Source organism: Lemur catta, chromosome 21 (genome assembly GCF_020740605.2).
Source record: "Lemur catta isolate mLemCat1 chromosome 21, mLemCat1.pri, whole genome shotgun sequence".
Taxonomy (NCBI): Eukaryota; Metazoa; Chordata; class Mammalia; order Primates; family Lemuridae; genus Lemur; species Lemur catta.
This window is the reverse complement of record NC_059148.1, coordinates 10,816,533-10,834,315: the sequence shown is the minus strand read 5'-3', so window position 1 is coordinate 10,834,315 and position 17,783 is coordinate 10,816,533. Positions and strand designations below refer to the sequence as shown.

At 58.4% G+C, this 17,783-nt stretch overlaps 1 protein-coding gene and 1 gene segment (V, D, J or C); both read right to left on the bottom strand.

The window, feature by feature from the left end:
• Positions 1-699: 699 nt before the first annotated feature.
• The window catches only part of LOC123625663 (immunoglobulin lambda-1 light chain-like), a 995,149-nt gene continuing 978,065 nt past the window's right edge, over positions 700-17,783 (bottom strand). For 2 of the 3 annotated variants that reach the window (XM_045534193.1, XM_045534192.1), the window contains exons 3-4: positions 2,470-2,508; positions 700-1,155 (exon numbers count right to left, since the gene is read on the bottom strand). In XM_045534193.1, coding sequence (XP_045390149.1) covers positions 836-1,155; positions 2,470-2,508 — 359 coding nt within the window. In that variant the 3' untranslated portion in view covers positions 700-835. The remainder of the gene's footprint in view (positions 1,156-2,469; positions 2,509-17,783) is intronic. The other variant, XM_045534194.1, reaches the window with a different exon arrangement.
• Positions 10,816-17,449, bottom strand: LOC123625666. The segment is given in 2 exon segments: positions 10,816-11,271; positions 17,296-17,449. Coding segments are annotated over 2 exon segments (459 nt in total).

Sequence of the window (17,783 nt, the reverse complement as noted above, 5' to 3'; positions counted from 1 at the left end):
TTTGTTTAATCTCATAGAAATTATAAAGCTCTTATTTCCCTCCTCACACTGGTTCCCAGGGAGCTCAGTGGTTATCTTTGGCAAGCATCTGGAGACTCCCGGCAGGTCTTTGGTGTGAGTTTCCTTCCTGGCTTCCTCCTTTTCCTCTTACACCTCTGAACCTGCAGTTGGGGGAAAAATCCAAGTGGGCCCCAGATTTAAGAGCTTGTGAAATTGAAGGCGATGGAGTGTCCTGGCCAGCCCAGCTCTCGGAAGTGAGAGCGAGGAGTGAGCGTGCACAGGAGCTGGGCTGGGCAGAGAGGAAGGAGCGCATTCCAGGGGGCAAGGGCTGGGGGGAGGGGTCTGGGCCCAGAGCAGGGTTTCCAGGCTGAGGGAAGAGAGGACTCAGGATGAGTAGGGGGTCCCGACACCTGGGCAGGGAGAGTAGGTGTATCTGGAGGCCGCAGCCACGGACAGCGGACAGCTCCTTCCAGGAGGGAGATAGGGAACTGGAGCAAGGGGGAGAGGGAGGAGGGGGAGGGCAGACGCGATACTCCGCTGACCAGCTCCTCGGGTCCTGGAGTGTTTTCCGGGGGAGACTTGAGCCTCTCCCCTGAGCTGTTTTTCCACTGGGTGCCAGGATTCCCCGAAACCCCCACTGAGCACCCCAGGGAAGTGTCAAATTAAGCATGAGAGGAGAAATAAAGAGATGGAGCAGGATTTCTGATTGACAACGAGGATATTTATTGAGGGCTCATTGGGTGCAGGGCAGGGGCTGGGATGAGCTGGGAGGGAGGGGACACCCCTCCCTGGGCTCCTGCAGCTCCAGCCCCGAGGGTGGGGTGGGGGCCGGGGCCTAGGCACAGTCTGCAGGGGACACTGACTTCTCCACGGTGCTGCCTTCGTGCGTGACCTGGCAGCTGTACTTGCTGCGAGCTTTCCACTGGGCGGCTGACAGGCTCAGGTAGCTGCTGGCCGCGTACTTGTTGTTGCTCTGTTTCGAGGCCTGGGTGGTCTCCACGCCCTGGGTGACGGGGCTGCCGTCTGCCTTCCAGGCCACGGTGACGGCGCCCGGGTAGAAGTCGCTGATCAGACACACCAGTGTGGCCTTGTTGGCTTGGAGCTCCTCAGAGGAGGGTGGGAACAGACTGACCGAGGGGGCGGCCTTGGGCCCACCTGTGGTGTGGGGAGGGGCGGGGGTCAGAGTCCTGCATCCCCCTGGGGAGCCCCTGACCTCAGGGTGTGAGGAGGGGCCTAGCCCCACAGAGCCTGTGCAGGACCCTTCAGACACGGTGACACTGTCTCCAGGGAGCGTGCATCAGAGTCTTCCTAAAACAACTTTGTCCCTCCTGGGAACCCCAGAGCATGGATCTGACCGTGACCTCTGCTGAGACCCTCCTCGGCCCTGGGCCCCCACACAGACAGCTGCCCCTCGGCACTACCCGCCTGCTCCTGACTTGCTCCTGGGGTCTGCCTGGGGCCGTCTGTTCCCTGAGCTCTCTGCGTGTCCTGTCGGATTTACTCTAGGGACTTTTCCGACCTGACACTTCTGCTCCAGGGGGCTCTGGGTCTTCGACCCACAAGGTGGTTTTGCCCAAGTCTCTCTCTCCTGGACCCCCTGCAGCGGGGCAGGGGTCAGAGTGAGGCCGCCTGTGCTGGCCTCTGGCAGTCTGTGCAGTCCCCGCCGGAGCCCCTCAGTCTGCAGGGCACGCCTGCAGCGGCCACCACGCGGACCGGCCCGTCTGTAAACTCAGGGCCTGCGCTGCTCGGAGTGCAGCTGGCGGAGACCCACCAGCCCACCGTAGGGAACAGCATGATATTCAATGACCCTCTGCCTGGCAACGCTGTTTCTAGACCTTTCTCCTCCCTCCTGCCTCCTGACTGGGCTTCCTGAGTCCCAGGCAGGCTGAGAGCTCTGCCATGGCAGCCCTGAGGCCCAGGGAGCCCCCACTTCCCACTGTTCTCCCACCTGGACGCTAAGTCCCACAGTCCAGGGGACCCGGCCCTGAGCCTCAGAACTGTGGTTCCCCAGCCTCAGCCCTGAGGGTTCTGGGTCCTTCTAAAGTCTCCCAGGTGGTCACTCCCTGCCCTTACCCTGTTCCCTGTTCCCAACGAGATGGGGCCCAAGTGACCCCACAGACAAAGCTGTTCTCACAGGGACCAGGATCGGGGAGGGCAGAACAGGACAAGTCAGTGGGACTCAACCTATTTTGACAGACAGACTGACAGACAGACAGGGACACAGATAGTCAGAGAGACAAGTCAGTCTGACCAGGTCACCAGATCCAGCACCCTGGCTCTGGGGTCAGAGGGGAAGGGGTGAGGCATGCAGGAGTCTGAGCAGGGAGGGGGGGTCCTCACCCCAGAGCTGGGTGCAGGTAGGAAGCTTGACCCCAGGCTGAGACAAGATACAGAGAAAATAGCAAAAATAGCACAGAAGTGTCTAAAACCTTGAGGAGAGCAGAGAGGGAGGGGGAAGAAGGCACTCACCTAGGACGGTCAGCTTGGTCCCACCGCCGAACACATAACACTGTGACACAGGCTGGTACAAAAACCCCTCCCTGAGACCCCCCAGCCCCAGCCCCCAGCTGCAGCTGTGAGGGAGGAAGCTGGTCACTGTCTCAGGTGGCATCTGCTTAGCAGGGGACCACATGGCTTCTACCCTCATCCCCACAGCTAACAGGACACGTGACATTCTGTGACCAGAATCAGAATCCATGGGACCAATATTCCCAAAGGAAGTTGGTGTCTTGGATTGGTTTGTCCCAAGGGCCATCTGATAGAAACAGGAATGAGTTCGTTAGAGGGCATTTGTGTGCCTAAGCAGGGATTTTTAGTAAAAGAGACAGGTGATCTCCCCTCGGCAGAGTTGACACGTCCCTGATCCCTTGGTGAGACCACTGGGTGACACATGGTGTTCTCCTACCCCCAGGGAAGGGCAGGTTGCCCTGGAGAGCAGTGTCCCGGGAACCTTCCTGTGACCCCGGAACTGACTCCAGGGGTGTCAGCCCCTCCTTCCTTGGGTTGTCCTGGTTGTCATGGGCCTGGCCAGTGAGGCCTGGCTGGTCCCCGTGGGCAATGGCAGCCTCATCCTCCAGGCTGACCTGGCAGCAAGCCCTGTGTCCCCTCAATCCAACTGATGGCAGGTGGGTCAGGTGTGTGGGGACAGTCATTGCCTCATTCCAATGGGACAGATGAGCCAGGTTCCTGACTGTGGGGACCAATGTCACATCGCACTAGAGCGAAACAGGATCAGGGCTGCTCCCAGGCCTGGGCAGGAAGGGGACAGGCGGAGGTGGAACCTACTGAGAAATCAGGAGCTAGTGAGGGCCCCTGGGTCATGTCAGGGACTCCGGGAGCCAGATGAAGAGGCTCCCAGTGGGCAAACTTCCACGTTTTGTAGCCACATTGTCATCACCACTGATATATAACAACAATGGATCCCATGTGTCAGATACGCCCACGTGTGAGCGTTCACCGTGATGCTAAATTTGACTGTCCATCCTGGGTGATGGTCGGGCACCAGAACGTCAACTTGCAACGTGGTGAATAAGAGGGAGGAATCTGCATTTCTTCTTTTATTCTAGACCACGAAACACACCCTGAGTAGGTCACAGCTGCCAGGCCCTGCGTCCCCGACACAGCCCTCACGAGGGGGATGTGAACTGAAACATCGACCCTTCGAGTTCCCGCCCATCTGAGAGATAAAGTTAATGACGATCCGACTCAGCTAATGGCACTAAAAGAATGGCGACAGGACATGGGTGCCTTTCTAGACCAAGCCAACTGTCCTGGGACGCAGTTTTGCCACAAAGTCACACTGAGCCCTATCAGTCCTTTCTGTGTGAGAACCACTTTGCAGGAAGAGCAGAGCCCAAGAGAAGCCCTTAGCTGCAGCTCCAGGGGCCCAGGCCACATCCCGACCATGGCAAGGTCCAGGGACCAGCCACTGGGCTCCTGTGGCTCCTGCGGTGCGAGATCACAAAGAGATTCGGGAGATGCCTGCGGACTGAGCCAGGCCTACAGGACAGCCACAGTTGCAATGTCAATTATTTAATGAATTGTCCTCATGAATGAAACTGAAAACCACAAATGAAGAACAGTGTTAAAAAATAAGATAAGTAAAAGGGTATGCAATGATATTTCTAAGACATGTGAAGAGACCCTGAATAACTGCTATTTGATATCAAGAAACTATTGACTCTTCCCGTTTAAATTTGTAATGACTTTGGCATTTGTGTTAAAATATTTCATGAGTCAGTGGTTATCCTCTTGCGGGCGGGTGAACGTTTTCTGAAAACTGATTATTTTGGGGCCAGGTGATGGGAACATTGCAGTCATTATTGTTCTTCTGGGTCCCTCTTATAGAGTTCAAAGATGATAAGAATGAAAATGATGAAAACATGGAACAAAATAAAAAGAGTATGGAATCGCGGAGCAGCCCGATGGGTTGGGTGGTCCCCTGGTTGTATCCAGGGGGGCTGGCCACATGAGGAGGCCTGGGTGGTCCCTCTCCCTCAATTTTCTCATCCATGAAACGGTTCCAGAGACAGAGTGATTCTTGGACCCCTAAAACTGAATTGAGATCAAGGCTGCAATCTGGGGCAGGGATGGCTGAGATCAAGCTCCAAGGGGGTCCCTTTCTTTTTGAACCATCTGGACAAAGCCCCTGGGCTGGCAGCTCTGTTCCTGGCCTGGCCAGTGCACCCAGCAGCTGTGCTGAAGGCAGCCGCCCCGTCCCTGATGAGCTGGAGGCACAAAGGGGAGAGGGGAGGGGGGCCCTGACAGTACCGAGGACTCATGAGGAGGTTTGGGGACTGCATCTTCCCAAGGCCCCCGTGTCCGCTGTCGGGGACCCTGGAGTGAGTGTGTGTCTGACATCAGGCTGCAGGTGCACGTGCTAGGGGATGGGGCGGTGCCACTTCAGTGAGTGGGGCAGGGGGGCCTGGTGTGACGGGAGGTCTGGGGCAGCTGAGTCCCCCTGGAAGCCTGTCCTTGCCTGTAACCATCAAGACACACTCACTCTGCAGTGACATCTGTGACCTTACCTGAATCTCCTCTGAATAAGACTCTGACTCTTCCTCCCTGGGACAATCATTACATGTCCATTCTGGTCCTGGCTCAGTGTCCTTTGTTACTGAAGCCAGTTTACCTGAGTCCTACCCTCACACCAGCTGAACGTCCCCAGGCTCCAGCCAAAAGCAACCATCAGACTCTACCCCAAAGCCTGACTTCAGAATTGCAGACTCTTCGTGGTGGTGATCTGAGCCCCATGGTACTGTTAACCTTGAACCTCACCCTGACCCCATGCCCTTCTGATCACAGCTGACCACCCATTTGCCTCAGCTTCACCCCACCTCTCAACACTAGTGACGGGAACACTAATGTCTCGCACAACACAGAGAGCTTTCTGAGTTGGCTGGGAGAGTCAACAGGATGCAGGACTTGTTAGGTTCTATAAAATTGTTTCCCAGTTGCAGGACTTATGGGTCCTTTGCTTAGCCGAGCTGTGTTCTGAAAGTCTGAGGAATGCACCTGTGGGTTTCATTCTGGAGACCTTTCTAGGACTTGCTGGTGACAGCACCACCATGGAGTCCTCACTTGAGAAACGCTGTCCCAGCTGGTCCCTTGCATGGACAGGGATTTTCAACCTCTGCTCCTGATGGGACCACGGCCTTGGCACAAGGGTTTCCTTCCCTTGTTGTTTTTGCCTCTGGCTGATTTCAGGGATCCCGGGACCTCTTTCATTTCCTGCCATTCCCCTCCCAGGGCCACCAGTGTCTCCTTCTGAGCCACTCTCCCGCCCTAGGTAGGCAAGGACGGCATCCCAAAGTCCACTCTAAAGGGACAACCTCCTGCCCCGGGTCATGGTACCCAGGGCTGCAGGGAGCCTACCTGGGTCCCTGGGGGGTTGGGAGTGGGTGGGTCAGTGGGGACATGGGATCTCACTGGGAACTGCCTCTACCCCTGGGCAGTGACGCTTCAGCCTAGAGACGTGAGCTGACACTAAAGGCACATCAGCAGCGCTGGAATCTGCAGGGTTAGGTGTTTACCAAGGAGAAGGAGATGGGGGGAGGGTGTGGGACTCTGCTGGAGCTGGAGCCAGGATTTTTCTAGCCCCACTGAGAATTCTGTGCGGTTGCAAATTCAATATGACATAAGAAATAAAGAGATGGAGCAGGATTTCTGATTGACAACGAGGATATTTATTGAGGGCTCATTGGGTGCAGGGCAGGGGCTGGGATGAGCTGGGAGGGAGGGGACACCCCTCCCTGGGCTCCTGCAGCTCCAGCCCCGAGGGTGGGGTGGGGGCCGGGGCCTAGGCACAGTCTGCAGGGGACACTGACTTCTCCACGGTGCTGCCTTCGTGCGTGACCTGGCAGCTGTACTTGCTGCGAGCTTTCCACTGGGCGGCTGACAGGCTCAGGTAGCTGCTGGCCGCGTACTTGTTGTTGCTCTGTTTCGAGGCCTGGGTGGTCTCCACGCCCTGGGTGACGGGGCTGCCGTCTGCCTTCCAGGCCACGGTGACGGCGCCCGGGTAGAAGTCGCTGATCAGACACACCAGTGTGGCCTTGTTGGCTTGGAGCTCCTCAGAGGAGGGTGGGAACAGACTGACCGAGGGGGCGGCCTTGGGCCCACCTGTGGGGTGGGGAGGGGCGGGGGTCAGAGTCCTGCGTCCCCCTGGGGAGCCCCTGACCTCAGGGTGTGAGGAGGGGTCTGTGGCACCAAGCCCAGGTCAGGGCACCTTGTGCAGGGGCTGTGGGTCCGAGGGTCTGTGACAGGAGGGTAGGTCATGCTCGTTCAGAAACTCCGTGTCTGTCCTGGGAAGCCCAGAGCCTGTCCCTGCCCATCCCCTGTCCTGAGCCCTCTCTGGGCCTGGGCCTCCCTCACAGACAGCTGAGCCTGTGTGGCCTCTGGCTCCTCCTGCCATCCTGACGGGACCTTGAAGGGCTTGTCTGTCCCCTGAGCACATGAGGTGAGGGTTAGGCTGTCCTGTGGGGTCTGGCAGGGGACAATTGTGCCCTGACTGTTCTCTCTGAGGGACTCTGGGACCTTTTCCCCTTCTAGCCTGTTGAGCCCAGATCCGTGTCCTGGGGCCTTTCTGTGGGGTCAGAGCCCGGGTGCTGGGGAGGACAGAGGGGGCCTGTCTGCTGTCCTGAGTGTCTCTCACTCCCCTTACTTTGGTGGTGTCACTGTCACTCCCTCGGCACCTGGTCACAGCAACAGTGGTTTCACGCTATGGACTCTGTCCTCTGTCTCTGGGACTGCGGAGTGGGAGGGCTTGTGTCCCCAGGATCCCCAGGGACCCACCTTCCCTCACACCCTCCCCTGTGAGGACCTTCCCCTGACCCCCCGCACCTACAGCCTTCTCTCCTGCGCCCTCCCGGAGCTTCCCTGAGTCCCAGGCCAGCTCAGAGCTCTGGCATGGCCGCCCTGAGGCCCTGGCAGCCCCCACCTCCTATGTCTTTCCTGGCCTTGACCCTGAGTCCCACAGCCCAGGGGATAAGAACTGTGGTTCCCCAGCCTCAGCCCTGAGGGTTCTGGGCCCTTCTAAAGTCTCCCAGGTGGTCACTCCCTGCCTGTCTCTTGCTCCCTTTTCCCCATGTTATGGGGCCCTATCGACCCCACAGACAAAGCAGGTCTTACACGGGCCCAGAGGTTGGAGGACAGAATTGAACAATTCCTAGCAACCCAAGCTTCTTGGACAGACAGACTGACAGACAGACAGGGACACAGGCAGGCAGACAGAGAGACAATTCAGCCTGACCAGGTCACCAGGTCCAACACCCTGGCTCTGGGGTCAGAGGGGAAGGGTGAGGCTTGCAGGAGTCTGAACAGAGAGGGGAGGTCCTGACCCCAGAGCTGGGTCCAGGTTGAAAACTTGACCCCAGGCTGAGACAAGATACAGAATAAACAGCAAAAACAGCGGAAAAGTGCCGAAAACCTTGAGGAGAGCTGGGAAGGAAGGGGAAGAAGGCACTCACCTAGGACGGTCAGCTTGGTCCCACCGCCGAACACAATACACTGTGACACAGGCTGGTACAAAAACCCCTCCCTGAGACCCCCAGCTCCAGCCCCCAGCTGCAGCTGTGCTGGAGGAAGCTGGGTCACTGCCCCAGGTGGCATCTGCTCAGCAGGGGGACCACACGGCCCAACCCTCAGCCCACAGCTAACAGGAGAGCAGGGAAGGAGGGTTAAGAAGAGACTCACGTAGGACGGCCACCTTGGTCCCTCTGCAGGAACCCTGTGACCGACAGCAGAACCCCAGGTACCAGGGTTCCCACAGGGAGTCTGTGCCTTGGATTGGGTTTTCCCACGGACCGTCTGCCAGGAACAGAAATGACTTTACCGGGGGGCATTTGTATCACTGAGGAGTGAATTATTATGGAAGGAAACAGGTGGTCTCCCCTCAGCAGAGTTGACACATCCCTGATTCTTGATGACAGCGCTGGGTGACACATAGTGTCCTCCTTCCCCGAAGGAAGAGCAGGTTTCCCTGGAGAGCAGTGTCCCGGCAACCTTCTTGTGACCCTAGCCCTGACTCCAGGGCTGTCAGCCCCTCCTTCCCTGGGTTGTCCTGGTTGTCCTGGGCCTGGCCAGTGAGGCCTGGCTGGTCCCTGTGGGTAATGGCAGCCTCATCCTCCAGGCTGACCTGGGAGCATGCCCTGTGTCCCCTCAATCCAACTGATGGCAGGTCGGTCAGGTGTGTGGGGACAGTAGTTGCCTCATTCCAATGGGACACATGAGGGAGGGTCCTGACTGTGGTTGTAAAATGCCACTAGAAGGAAGTGTGATGAGTGGCTGATCCCAGGCTTGTCCCAGTAAAGGGATATGAGGAGGTGGAATATGTTGTCACCCCAGAAAGCAAGAGCCATGGAAGTCCCCTGTGGTCATGAAAGTGGGCCCAGGTGCCACCCCAGTATACTCCAGGTGGGCAGATCTCCATTATTTGTAGCCTCACTGTCATCACCAATGTGGCCAGATGTCATCGTCATCATTAAAACGAGGACAGTGGATTCCAACGCATCTATTGCACACATTTATTTAACACATCTAGTTGTGTAACTCGTCTCACTAATTCCAGCCGAGCAGTAGCACACTTCTGGGGAAGCAGTTCTGCGGACGTCCAGCCTGAACCCCCCGAGGTCTCTGGCTGCCAGAAGCACTTTGCAGGGACAGCGGAAGCAGACAGGGGCGCTGGGTTCCAGCTCGGGGAGGCCGAGGCTGCGTCCCGACCCTGGGAATGTCCGGGGAGCTGCTCAAAATAACAATCACTCAGATGTGTTCCCTGATGGGCCGAAGGCAGAGACAGGGTGGCTGAGGTCCCCAGGGCACCGAGGACCTACAGGGATGGCGGGAACCTCCACATCGCCTGCCGTCAGGGTTCCTGGGGCGAGGGTGTCGCTGACATGAGGCAGCAGGAGCACGTGGGGTCGGGGAGGCGGAGCCCCAGTGAGGGAGGGACGCAGTGGGGCGGGGAGGGCTGGAGGCTGTGGGGGTGCTGGGTCCCCGTGGAACCTGACGTTGACTCTGCTGTCAGCCCCACTACTCTGCCCTGACCTGGTATGACTCGGCCCCCCCTGCTCCCCACTTCCACTCCGACTGAGCCACTTGGGCAAGCAGTGGGCGCCCACACTCTGGTGGGGTCGGTGCCTTTTCACATTTGGCCAATGTCACCATGTCCTGCTCTGATGCAGGCTCAGTGTCCCCAGGCTCTATCCACAAACCAACCATAAAGTGAGTCTTTGCGGGCCTGACCCTAGTGGTCCAGGTTCCCCACTACTGAGATTCCAGCTCCATGCTAGTGGTGACCTTGAGCCCCGCCACGGTCCCACACCCAGCGCACCCCACACAGACACCTCCCTGTCATAGGCATCAGGCTCACACCATGGTCCCCAAAGCGGATGCGTGGAACACTGGGCTCTTTCAGAGTATTATGGGTCTTCTAAATGTGGACAAGGGGATCCACATGATTTGGGAAAGCTGGGTTTCATCCTATTAAAGCGTTTCACTACCGCAGGACTTGTCAGTGCTTTTACTTAGCTAATATGCATTGTGCATTTCTGCACTATGCACCTGTAGGTGTCATTTTCCATGCCCTTTTATGAGTTCATGGTGACAGCTCAGCTATGGGCCCCTGCTGAATGGTCCCCGTTATGCTACAGACAATTTCAACTTCTGTTGCTGCTAAGACTGTGACTTTGACTTAGGTTCTCTTTGTGTATTTTGTCTGTCTCTAGCTCACAGCTGAGCTCTTGGGACCCCTTCATTTCTTCCGATTGCCCTGTCAGTTCTTGTCCCTGTCCCTGTCATGGGGCCCTTTTCCCTTCCCTGAGATAGGTCAGGGCCTGTGTCCCAGGGTCGTCTGTCCAGGAACAGCTTCCTGCTCTGGATCAAGGCTCCCAGGACACAGGGAGCTCACCCGGGTCCCTGGTGGTTTAGCAGCTACGGTGGGACCACAGCGACATGGGCTCTCACCCAGAGCTGCCCTGGCCCTGAGCAGAGACCCCTCAGCCCAGTGACATGGACAGCCACAAAGGGACACTAGAGATGCAGGATGGTGCGTGTCGAAGTCTTCACTGAGAAGTAGAAGTGGGAAGGGTGAGACCTGCCTGTTTGAGCTGGTGCCAGGCTGGTGGCTCTAGGGCAGAGAGGGGAGGTGTGCAGAGGGGAGTGTGGGTGAGGAAGGTGCCGCTGGGTAGTGCCAGGGAGACTGAGGGCCTCTCCCACTGGGCTACGTTCCCACTGGCTGCTGGCATGTCCCCAGTGCCACTGAGAACCCGGGGGGAGGCTAGAAACTAAGCATGACAGGAGAAATAAAGAGATGGAGCCGGATTTCTGATTGACAACGAGGATATTTATTGAGGGCTCATTGGGTGCAGGGCAGGGGCTGGGATGAGCTGGGAGGGAGGGGACACCCCTCCCTGGGCTCCTGCAGCTCCAGCCCCGAGGGTGGGGTGGGGGCCGGGGCCTAGGCACACTCTGCAGGGGACACTGACTTCTCCACGGTGCTGCCTTCGTGCGTGACCTGGCAGCTGTACTTGCTGCGAGCTTTCCACTGGGCGGCTGACAGGCTCAGGTAGCTGCTGGCCGCGTACTTGTTGTTGCTCTGTTTCAAGGCCTGGGTGGTCTCCACGCCCTGGGTGACGGGGCTGCCGTCTGCCTTCCAGGCCACGGTGACGGCGCCCGGGTAGAAGTCGCTGATCAGACACACCAGTGTGGCCTTGTTGGCTTGGAGCTCCTCAGAGGAGGGTGGGAACAGACTGACCGAGGGGGCGGCCTTGGGTCCACCTGTGGGGTGGGGGAGGGGCGGGGGTCAGAGTCCTGCGTCCCCCTGGGGAGCCCCTGACCTCAGGGTGTGAGGAGGGGCCTGTGGCACCATGCCCAGGTCAGGGCACCTTGTGCAGGGGCTGTGGGTCTGAGGGTCTGTGACAGGAGGGGAGGTCATGGTCGTGCAAAACTCCGTGTCTGTCCTGGGAAGCCCAGAGCCTGTCCCTGCCCATCCCCTGTCCTGAGCCCTCTCTGGGCCTCGACCTCCCTCACAGACAGCTGAGCCTGTGTGGCCTCTGGCTCCTCCTGCCATCCTGACGGGACCTTCAAGGGCTTGTCTGTCCCCTGAGCACATGAGGTGAGGGTTAGGCTCTCCTGTAGGGTCTGGCCAGGGGACAATTCTGACCTCATTCCTCTCTCTAAGGGACTCTGGGCTCATTTCCCCTTCTAGCCTGTTGTGCCCAGATCTGTGTCCTGGGGCCTTTCTATGGGGTCAGAGCCCAGGTGCTGGGGAGGACAGAGGGAGCCTGTCTGCTGTCCTGAGTATCTGTCACTCCAGTGAGATTGCTGTTGTCACTGTGACCCCCTCAGCACCTGGTGTCAGCAGCAGAGATTTCACGCTATGGACTCTGTCCTCTGTCTCTGGGACTGCGGAGTGGGAGAGCTTGTTTCCCCAGGATCCCCAGGGACCCACCTTCCCTCACACCCTCCCCTGTGAGGACCTTCCCCTGACCCCCCGCACCCAGAGCCTCCTCTGCTGCGCCCTCCCGGAGCTTCCCTGAGTCCCAGGCTGGCTCAGAGCTCTGCCGTGGCCGCCCTGAGGCCCTGGCAGCCCCCACCTCCTATGTCTTTCCTGGCCTTGAACCTGAGTCTCACAGCCCAGGGGATGAGATCTGTGGTTCCCCAGCCTCAGCCCTGAGATTCTGGGTCCTTCTAAAGTCTCCCAGGTGGTCACCCCCTCCCTGTCTCTTGCTCCCTTTTCCCCATGTTATGGGGCCCTATCGACCCCACAGACAAAGCAGGTCTTACACGGGCCCAGAGGTTGGAGGACAGAATTGAACAATTCCTAGCAACCCAAGCTTCTTGGACAGACAGACTGAGAGACAGACAGGGACACAGGCAGGCAGACAGAGAGACAATTCAGCCTGACCAGGTCACCAGGTCCAACACCCTGGCTCTGGGGTCAGAGGGGAAGGGTGAGGCTTGCAGGAGTCTGAGCAGGGAGGGGAGGTCCTGACCCCAGAGCTGGGTCCAGGTTGAAAGCTTGACCCCAGGCTGAGACAAGATACAGAATAAACAGCAAAAACAGCGGAAAATTGCCGAAAACCTTGAGGAGAGCTGGGAAGGAAGGGGAAGAAGGCACTCACCTAGGACGGTCAGCTTGGTCCCACCGCCGAACACCCAACACAGTGACACAGGCTGGTACAAAAACCCCTCCCTGAGACCCCCAGCTCCAGCCCCCAGCTGCAGCTGTGCTGGAGGAAGTGGGTCACTGTCCCAGGTGGCATCTGCTCAGCAGGGGGACCACACGGCCCAACCCTCAGCCCACAGCTAACAGGAGAGCAGGGAAGGAGGGTTAAGAAGAGACTCATGTAGGACGGCCACCTTGGTCCCTCCGCAGGAACCCTGTGACCGACAGCAGAACCCCCGGTACCAGGGTTCCCGCAGGGAGTCTGTGCCTTGGATTGGGTTTTCCCACGGACCGTGTGCCAGGAACAGAAATGACTTTACCGGGGGGCATTTGTATCACTGAGGAGTGAATTATTATGGAAGGAAACAGGTGGTCTCACCTCAGCAGAGCTGACACATCCCTGTTCCCTTGATGACACCGCTGGGTGACACATAGTGTCCTCCTCCCCCCAGGGAAGGGCAGGTTTCCCTGGAGAGCAGTGTCCAGGGAACCTTCCTGTGACCCTAGCCCTGACTCCAGGGGTGTCAGCCCCTCCTTCCCTGGGTTGTCCTGATTGTCCTGGACTGGGCCAGTGAGGCTTGGCTGGTCTCTGTGGGCAATGGCAGCCTCATCATCCAGGCTGACCTGGGAGCATGCCCTGTGTCCCCTCAATCCATCTGATGGTGGGTGAGTCAGTGAGTGGGGACAGTCGTTGCCTCATTGCAGTTGGACACATGAGGGAGGGTCCTGACTGTTGCTGTGAAATGACATTGCAGAGAAGCGTGATCAGTGGCTGATCCCAGGCTTGTCCCAGTAAAGGGATATGAGGAGGTGGAATATATTGTCACCCCAGAAAGCAAGAGCCATGGAAGTCCCCTGTGATCATGAAAGTGGGCCCAGGTGCCACCCCAGTATGCTCCAGGTGGGCAGATGTCCATTATTTGTAGCCTCGTTGTCATCACCAATGTGGCCAGATGTCGTCATCATTAAAACGAGGACAGTGGATTCCAACGCATCCATTGCACACATTTATTTAACACATCTAGTTGTGTAACTCGTCTCACTAATTCCAGCCGAGCAGTAGCGCACTTCTGGTGACGGAGTTTTGCCAACATCCAGCCTGAACCCCGTGAGGTCTCTGGCTGCCAGAAGCACTTTGCAGGGACAGCGGAAGCAGACAGGGGTGCTGGGTTCCAGCTCCGGGAGGTGGAGGCTACGTCCCGACCCTGGGAATGTCCGGGGAGCTGCTCAAAATAACAATCACTCAGATGTGTTCCCTGATGGGCCGAAGGCAGAGACAGGGTGGCTGAGGTCCCCAGGGCACGGAGGACCTACAGGGATGGCGGGAACCTCCACATCGCCTGCCGTCAGGGTTCCTGGGGCGAGGGTGTCGCTGACATGAGGCAGCAGGAGCACGTGGGGTCGGGGAGGCGGAGCCCCAGTGAGGGAGGGACGCAGTGGGGCGGGGAGGGCTGGAGGCTGTGGGGGTGCTGGGTCCCCGTGGAACCTGACGTTGACTCTGCTGTCAGCCCCACTACTCCGCCCTGACCTGGTATGACTCGGCCCCCCCTGCTCCCCACTTCCACTCCGACTGAGCCACTTGGGCAAGCAGTGGGCGCCCACACTCCGGTGGGGTCGGTGCCTTTTCTCATTTGGCCAATGTCACCATGTCCTGCTCTGATGCAGGCTCAGTGTCCCTAGGCTCCATCCACAAACCAACCATAAAGTGAGTCTTTGCGGGCCTGACCCTAGTGGTCCAGGTTCCCAGGACTGAGATTCCAGCTCCACCCTAGTGGTGACCTTGAGACCCGCCACGGCCCCACACCCAGCGCACCCCACACAGACACCTCCTCATCATATGCATCAGGCTCACACCCTGTTCCCCAAAGCAGATGCGTGGAACACTGGGCTCTTTCAGAGTATTATGGGTCTTCTAAATGTGGAAAAGGGGATCCACATGATTTGGGAAAGCTGGGTTTCATCCTATTAAAGCGTTTCACTACCGCAGGACTTGTCAGTGCTTTTACTTAGGTAATATGCATTGTGCATTTCTGCACTATGCACTTGTAGGTGTCATTTTCCATGCCCTTTTATGAGGCCATGGTGACAGCTCAATTATGGGCACCTGCTCAATGGTCCCTGTTATGTTATGGGCAATTTCAACTTCTGTTGCTGCTGAGACTGTGACCTTGACTTAGGTTCTCTTTGTGTATTTTGTCTGTCTCTAGCTGACAGCTGAGCTCTTCGGACCCCTTCATTTCTTCTGATTGTCCTGTCAGTTCTTGTCCATGTCCCTGTCATGGGGCCCTTCTCCCTTCCCTGACATAGGTCAGGGACCGTGTCCCAGGGTCCTCTGTCCAGGAACAGCTTCCTGCTCTGGACCAAGGCTCCCAGGACACGGGGAGCTCATCCGGGTCCCTGGTGGTTTGGCTGCTACGGTGGGACCATAGGGACATGGGCTCTCACCCAGAGCTGCCCTGGCCCTGAACAGAGACCCCTCAGCCCAGTGACAGGGACAGACACAAAGGGACACTAGCGATGCAGGATGGTGTGTGTCGAAGTCTTCACTGAGAAGTAGAAGCGGGAAGGGGGTGAGACCTGCCCGTTTGAGCTGGTGCCAGGCTGGTGGCTCTAGGGCAGAGAGGGGAGGTGTGCAGAGGGGAGTGTGGGTGAGAAAGGTGCCGCTGGGTAGTGCCCTGGGAGACTGAGGGCCTCTCCCACTGGGCTACGTTCCCACTGGCTGCTGGCATGTCCCCAGCCCCACTGAGAACCCGGGGAGAGGCTAGAAACTAAGCATGAGAGGAGAAATAAAGAGATGGAGCCGGATTTCTGATTGACAACGAGGATATTTATTGAGGGCTCATTGGGTGCAGGGCAGGGGCTGGGATGAGCTGGGAGGGAGGGGACACCCCTCCCTGGGCTCCTGCAGCTCCAGCCCCGAGGGTGGGGTGGGGGCCGGGGCCTAGGCACACTCTGCAGGGGACACTGACTTCTCCACGGTGCTGCCTTCGTGCGTGACCTGGCAGCTGTACTTGCTGCGAGCTTTCCACTGGGCGGCTGACAGGCTCAGGTAGCTGCTGGCCGCGTACTTGTTGTTGCTCTGTTTCAAGGCCTGGGTGGTCTCCACGCCCTGGGTGACGGGGCTGTCATCTGCCTTCCAGGCCACGGTGACGGCGCCCGGGTAGAAGTCGCTGATCAGACACACCAGTGTGGCCTTGTTGGCTTGGAGCTCCTCAGAGGAGGGTGGGAACAGACTGACCGAGGGGGCGGCCTTGGGCCCACCTGTGGGGTAGGGGAGGGGCGGGGGTCAGAGTCCTGCGTCCCCCTGGGGAGCCCCTGACCTCAGGGTGTGAGGAGGGGCCTGCGGCACCAAGCCCAGGTCAGGGCACCTTGTGCAGGGGCTGTGGGTCTGAGGGTCTGTGACAGGAGGGGAGGTCATGCTCGTTCAGAAACTCCGTGTCTGTCCTGGGAAGCCCAGAGCCTGTCCCTGCCCATCCCCTGTTCTGAGCCTTCTCTGGGCCTCGACCTCCCTCACAGACAGCTGAGCCTGTGTGGCCTCTGGCTCCTCCTGCCATCCTGACGGGACCTTCAAGGGCTTGTCTGTCCCCTGAGCACATGAGGTGAGGGTTAGGCTCTCCTGTGGGGTCTTGGCAGGGGCCAATTCTGACCTCATTCCTCTCTCTAAGGGATTCTGGGCTCATTTCCCCTTCCAGCTGTTGTGCCCAGATCTGTGTCCTGGGGCCTTTCTATGGGGTCAGAGCCCAGGTGCTGGGGAGGACAGAGGGAGCCTGTCTGCTGTCCTGAGTATCTGTCACTCCAGTGAGTTTGCTGGTGTCACTGTCAGCCCCTCAGCACCTGGTGTCAGCAGCAGCGGTTTTACGCTATGGACTCTGTCCTCTGTCTCTGGGACTGCGGAGCGGGAGAGCTTGTGTCCCCAGGATCCCCAGGGACCCACCTTCCCTCACACCCTCCCCTGTGAGGACCTTCCCCTGACCCCCTCCGCACCTACAGCCTTCTCTCCTGCGCCCTCCCGGAGCTTCCCTGAGTCCCAGGCTGGCTCAGAGCTCTGCCGTGGCCGCCCTGAGGCCCTGGCAGTCCCCCACCTCCTATGTCTTTCCTGGCCTTGACCCTGAGTCCCACAGCCCAGGGGATGAGAACTGTGGTTCCCCAGCCTCAGCCCTGAGATTCTGGGTCCTTCTAAAGTCTCCCAGGTGGTCACCCCTCCCTGTGTCCTGTTCCCTCTTCCCCATGAGATGGTTCCCAAGTGACCCCACAGACAAAGCTGGGCCGACAGGGGCCTGGATGGGGGAGGACAGAACAGAACAAGTCCTAGGGAACCAACATTTCTTCAAAGAGACAGAAGGACAGACAGATAGGATAGACAGAGTCCCAGAGAGACCCTCTGACATTTGTGCGGACAGAGTGTAGAGTCAGAGTGGGCCACCCCTCTAGTTCCCTGGTTCAGGGGTCAGAGGGCAAGGGTGGAGGCATGTAGGAATTTGAAGAGGGAGGGGAGGCATCCTCATTCCAGAGCTGGGTGCAGGGAGAAAGCTTGACCCCAGGCTGAGACAAGACACAGAGAAAACAGCAAAAAAAGCACAAAATTGCCCGAAACCCGGGGAAGAGCAGGGAAGGAGGGGGAAGAAGAGACTCACCTAGGACGGTCAGCTTGGTCCCTCCGCCGAACACAGCACACTGTGCCACAGGCTGGTACAAAAACCCCTCTCTGGGAGCCCCCCCCAGTCCCCAGCTGCAGCTGTGAGGGAGGAAGCCGGTCACTGCCCCAGGTGGCATCTGCTAAGCAGGGGGACCCCATGGCTCCCACACTCATCCCCACAGCTGACAGGACAGATGGCATCCTGTGACCAGCAGTAGAATCCCTGAAACCCAGACTCCCTAAGGACATCGGCACCTAGGATTGGATTTTCCCACAGACGGTCTGCCAGGAACAAGAGTGAGTTGATGGGAGGGCGTTTGTGTCACCAAGGAGACAATTTTTCTGGAAGGGGTATGTTTCTTTGGTCAGCAGAGTTGACACAATTGATCCCTTGTTGAGACCATGGGGTGACACATGGAGGTCCTTCTTCCCTCACGGAAGGGCAGATTTTTCTAGAGCACAGTGTTCTGGGAACATGCCTAGGAT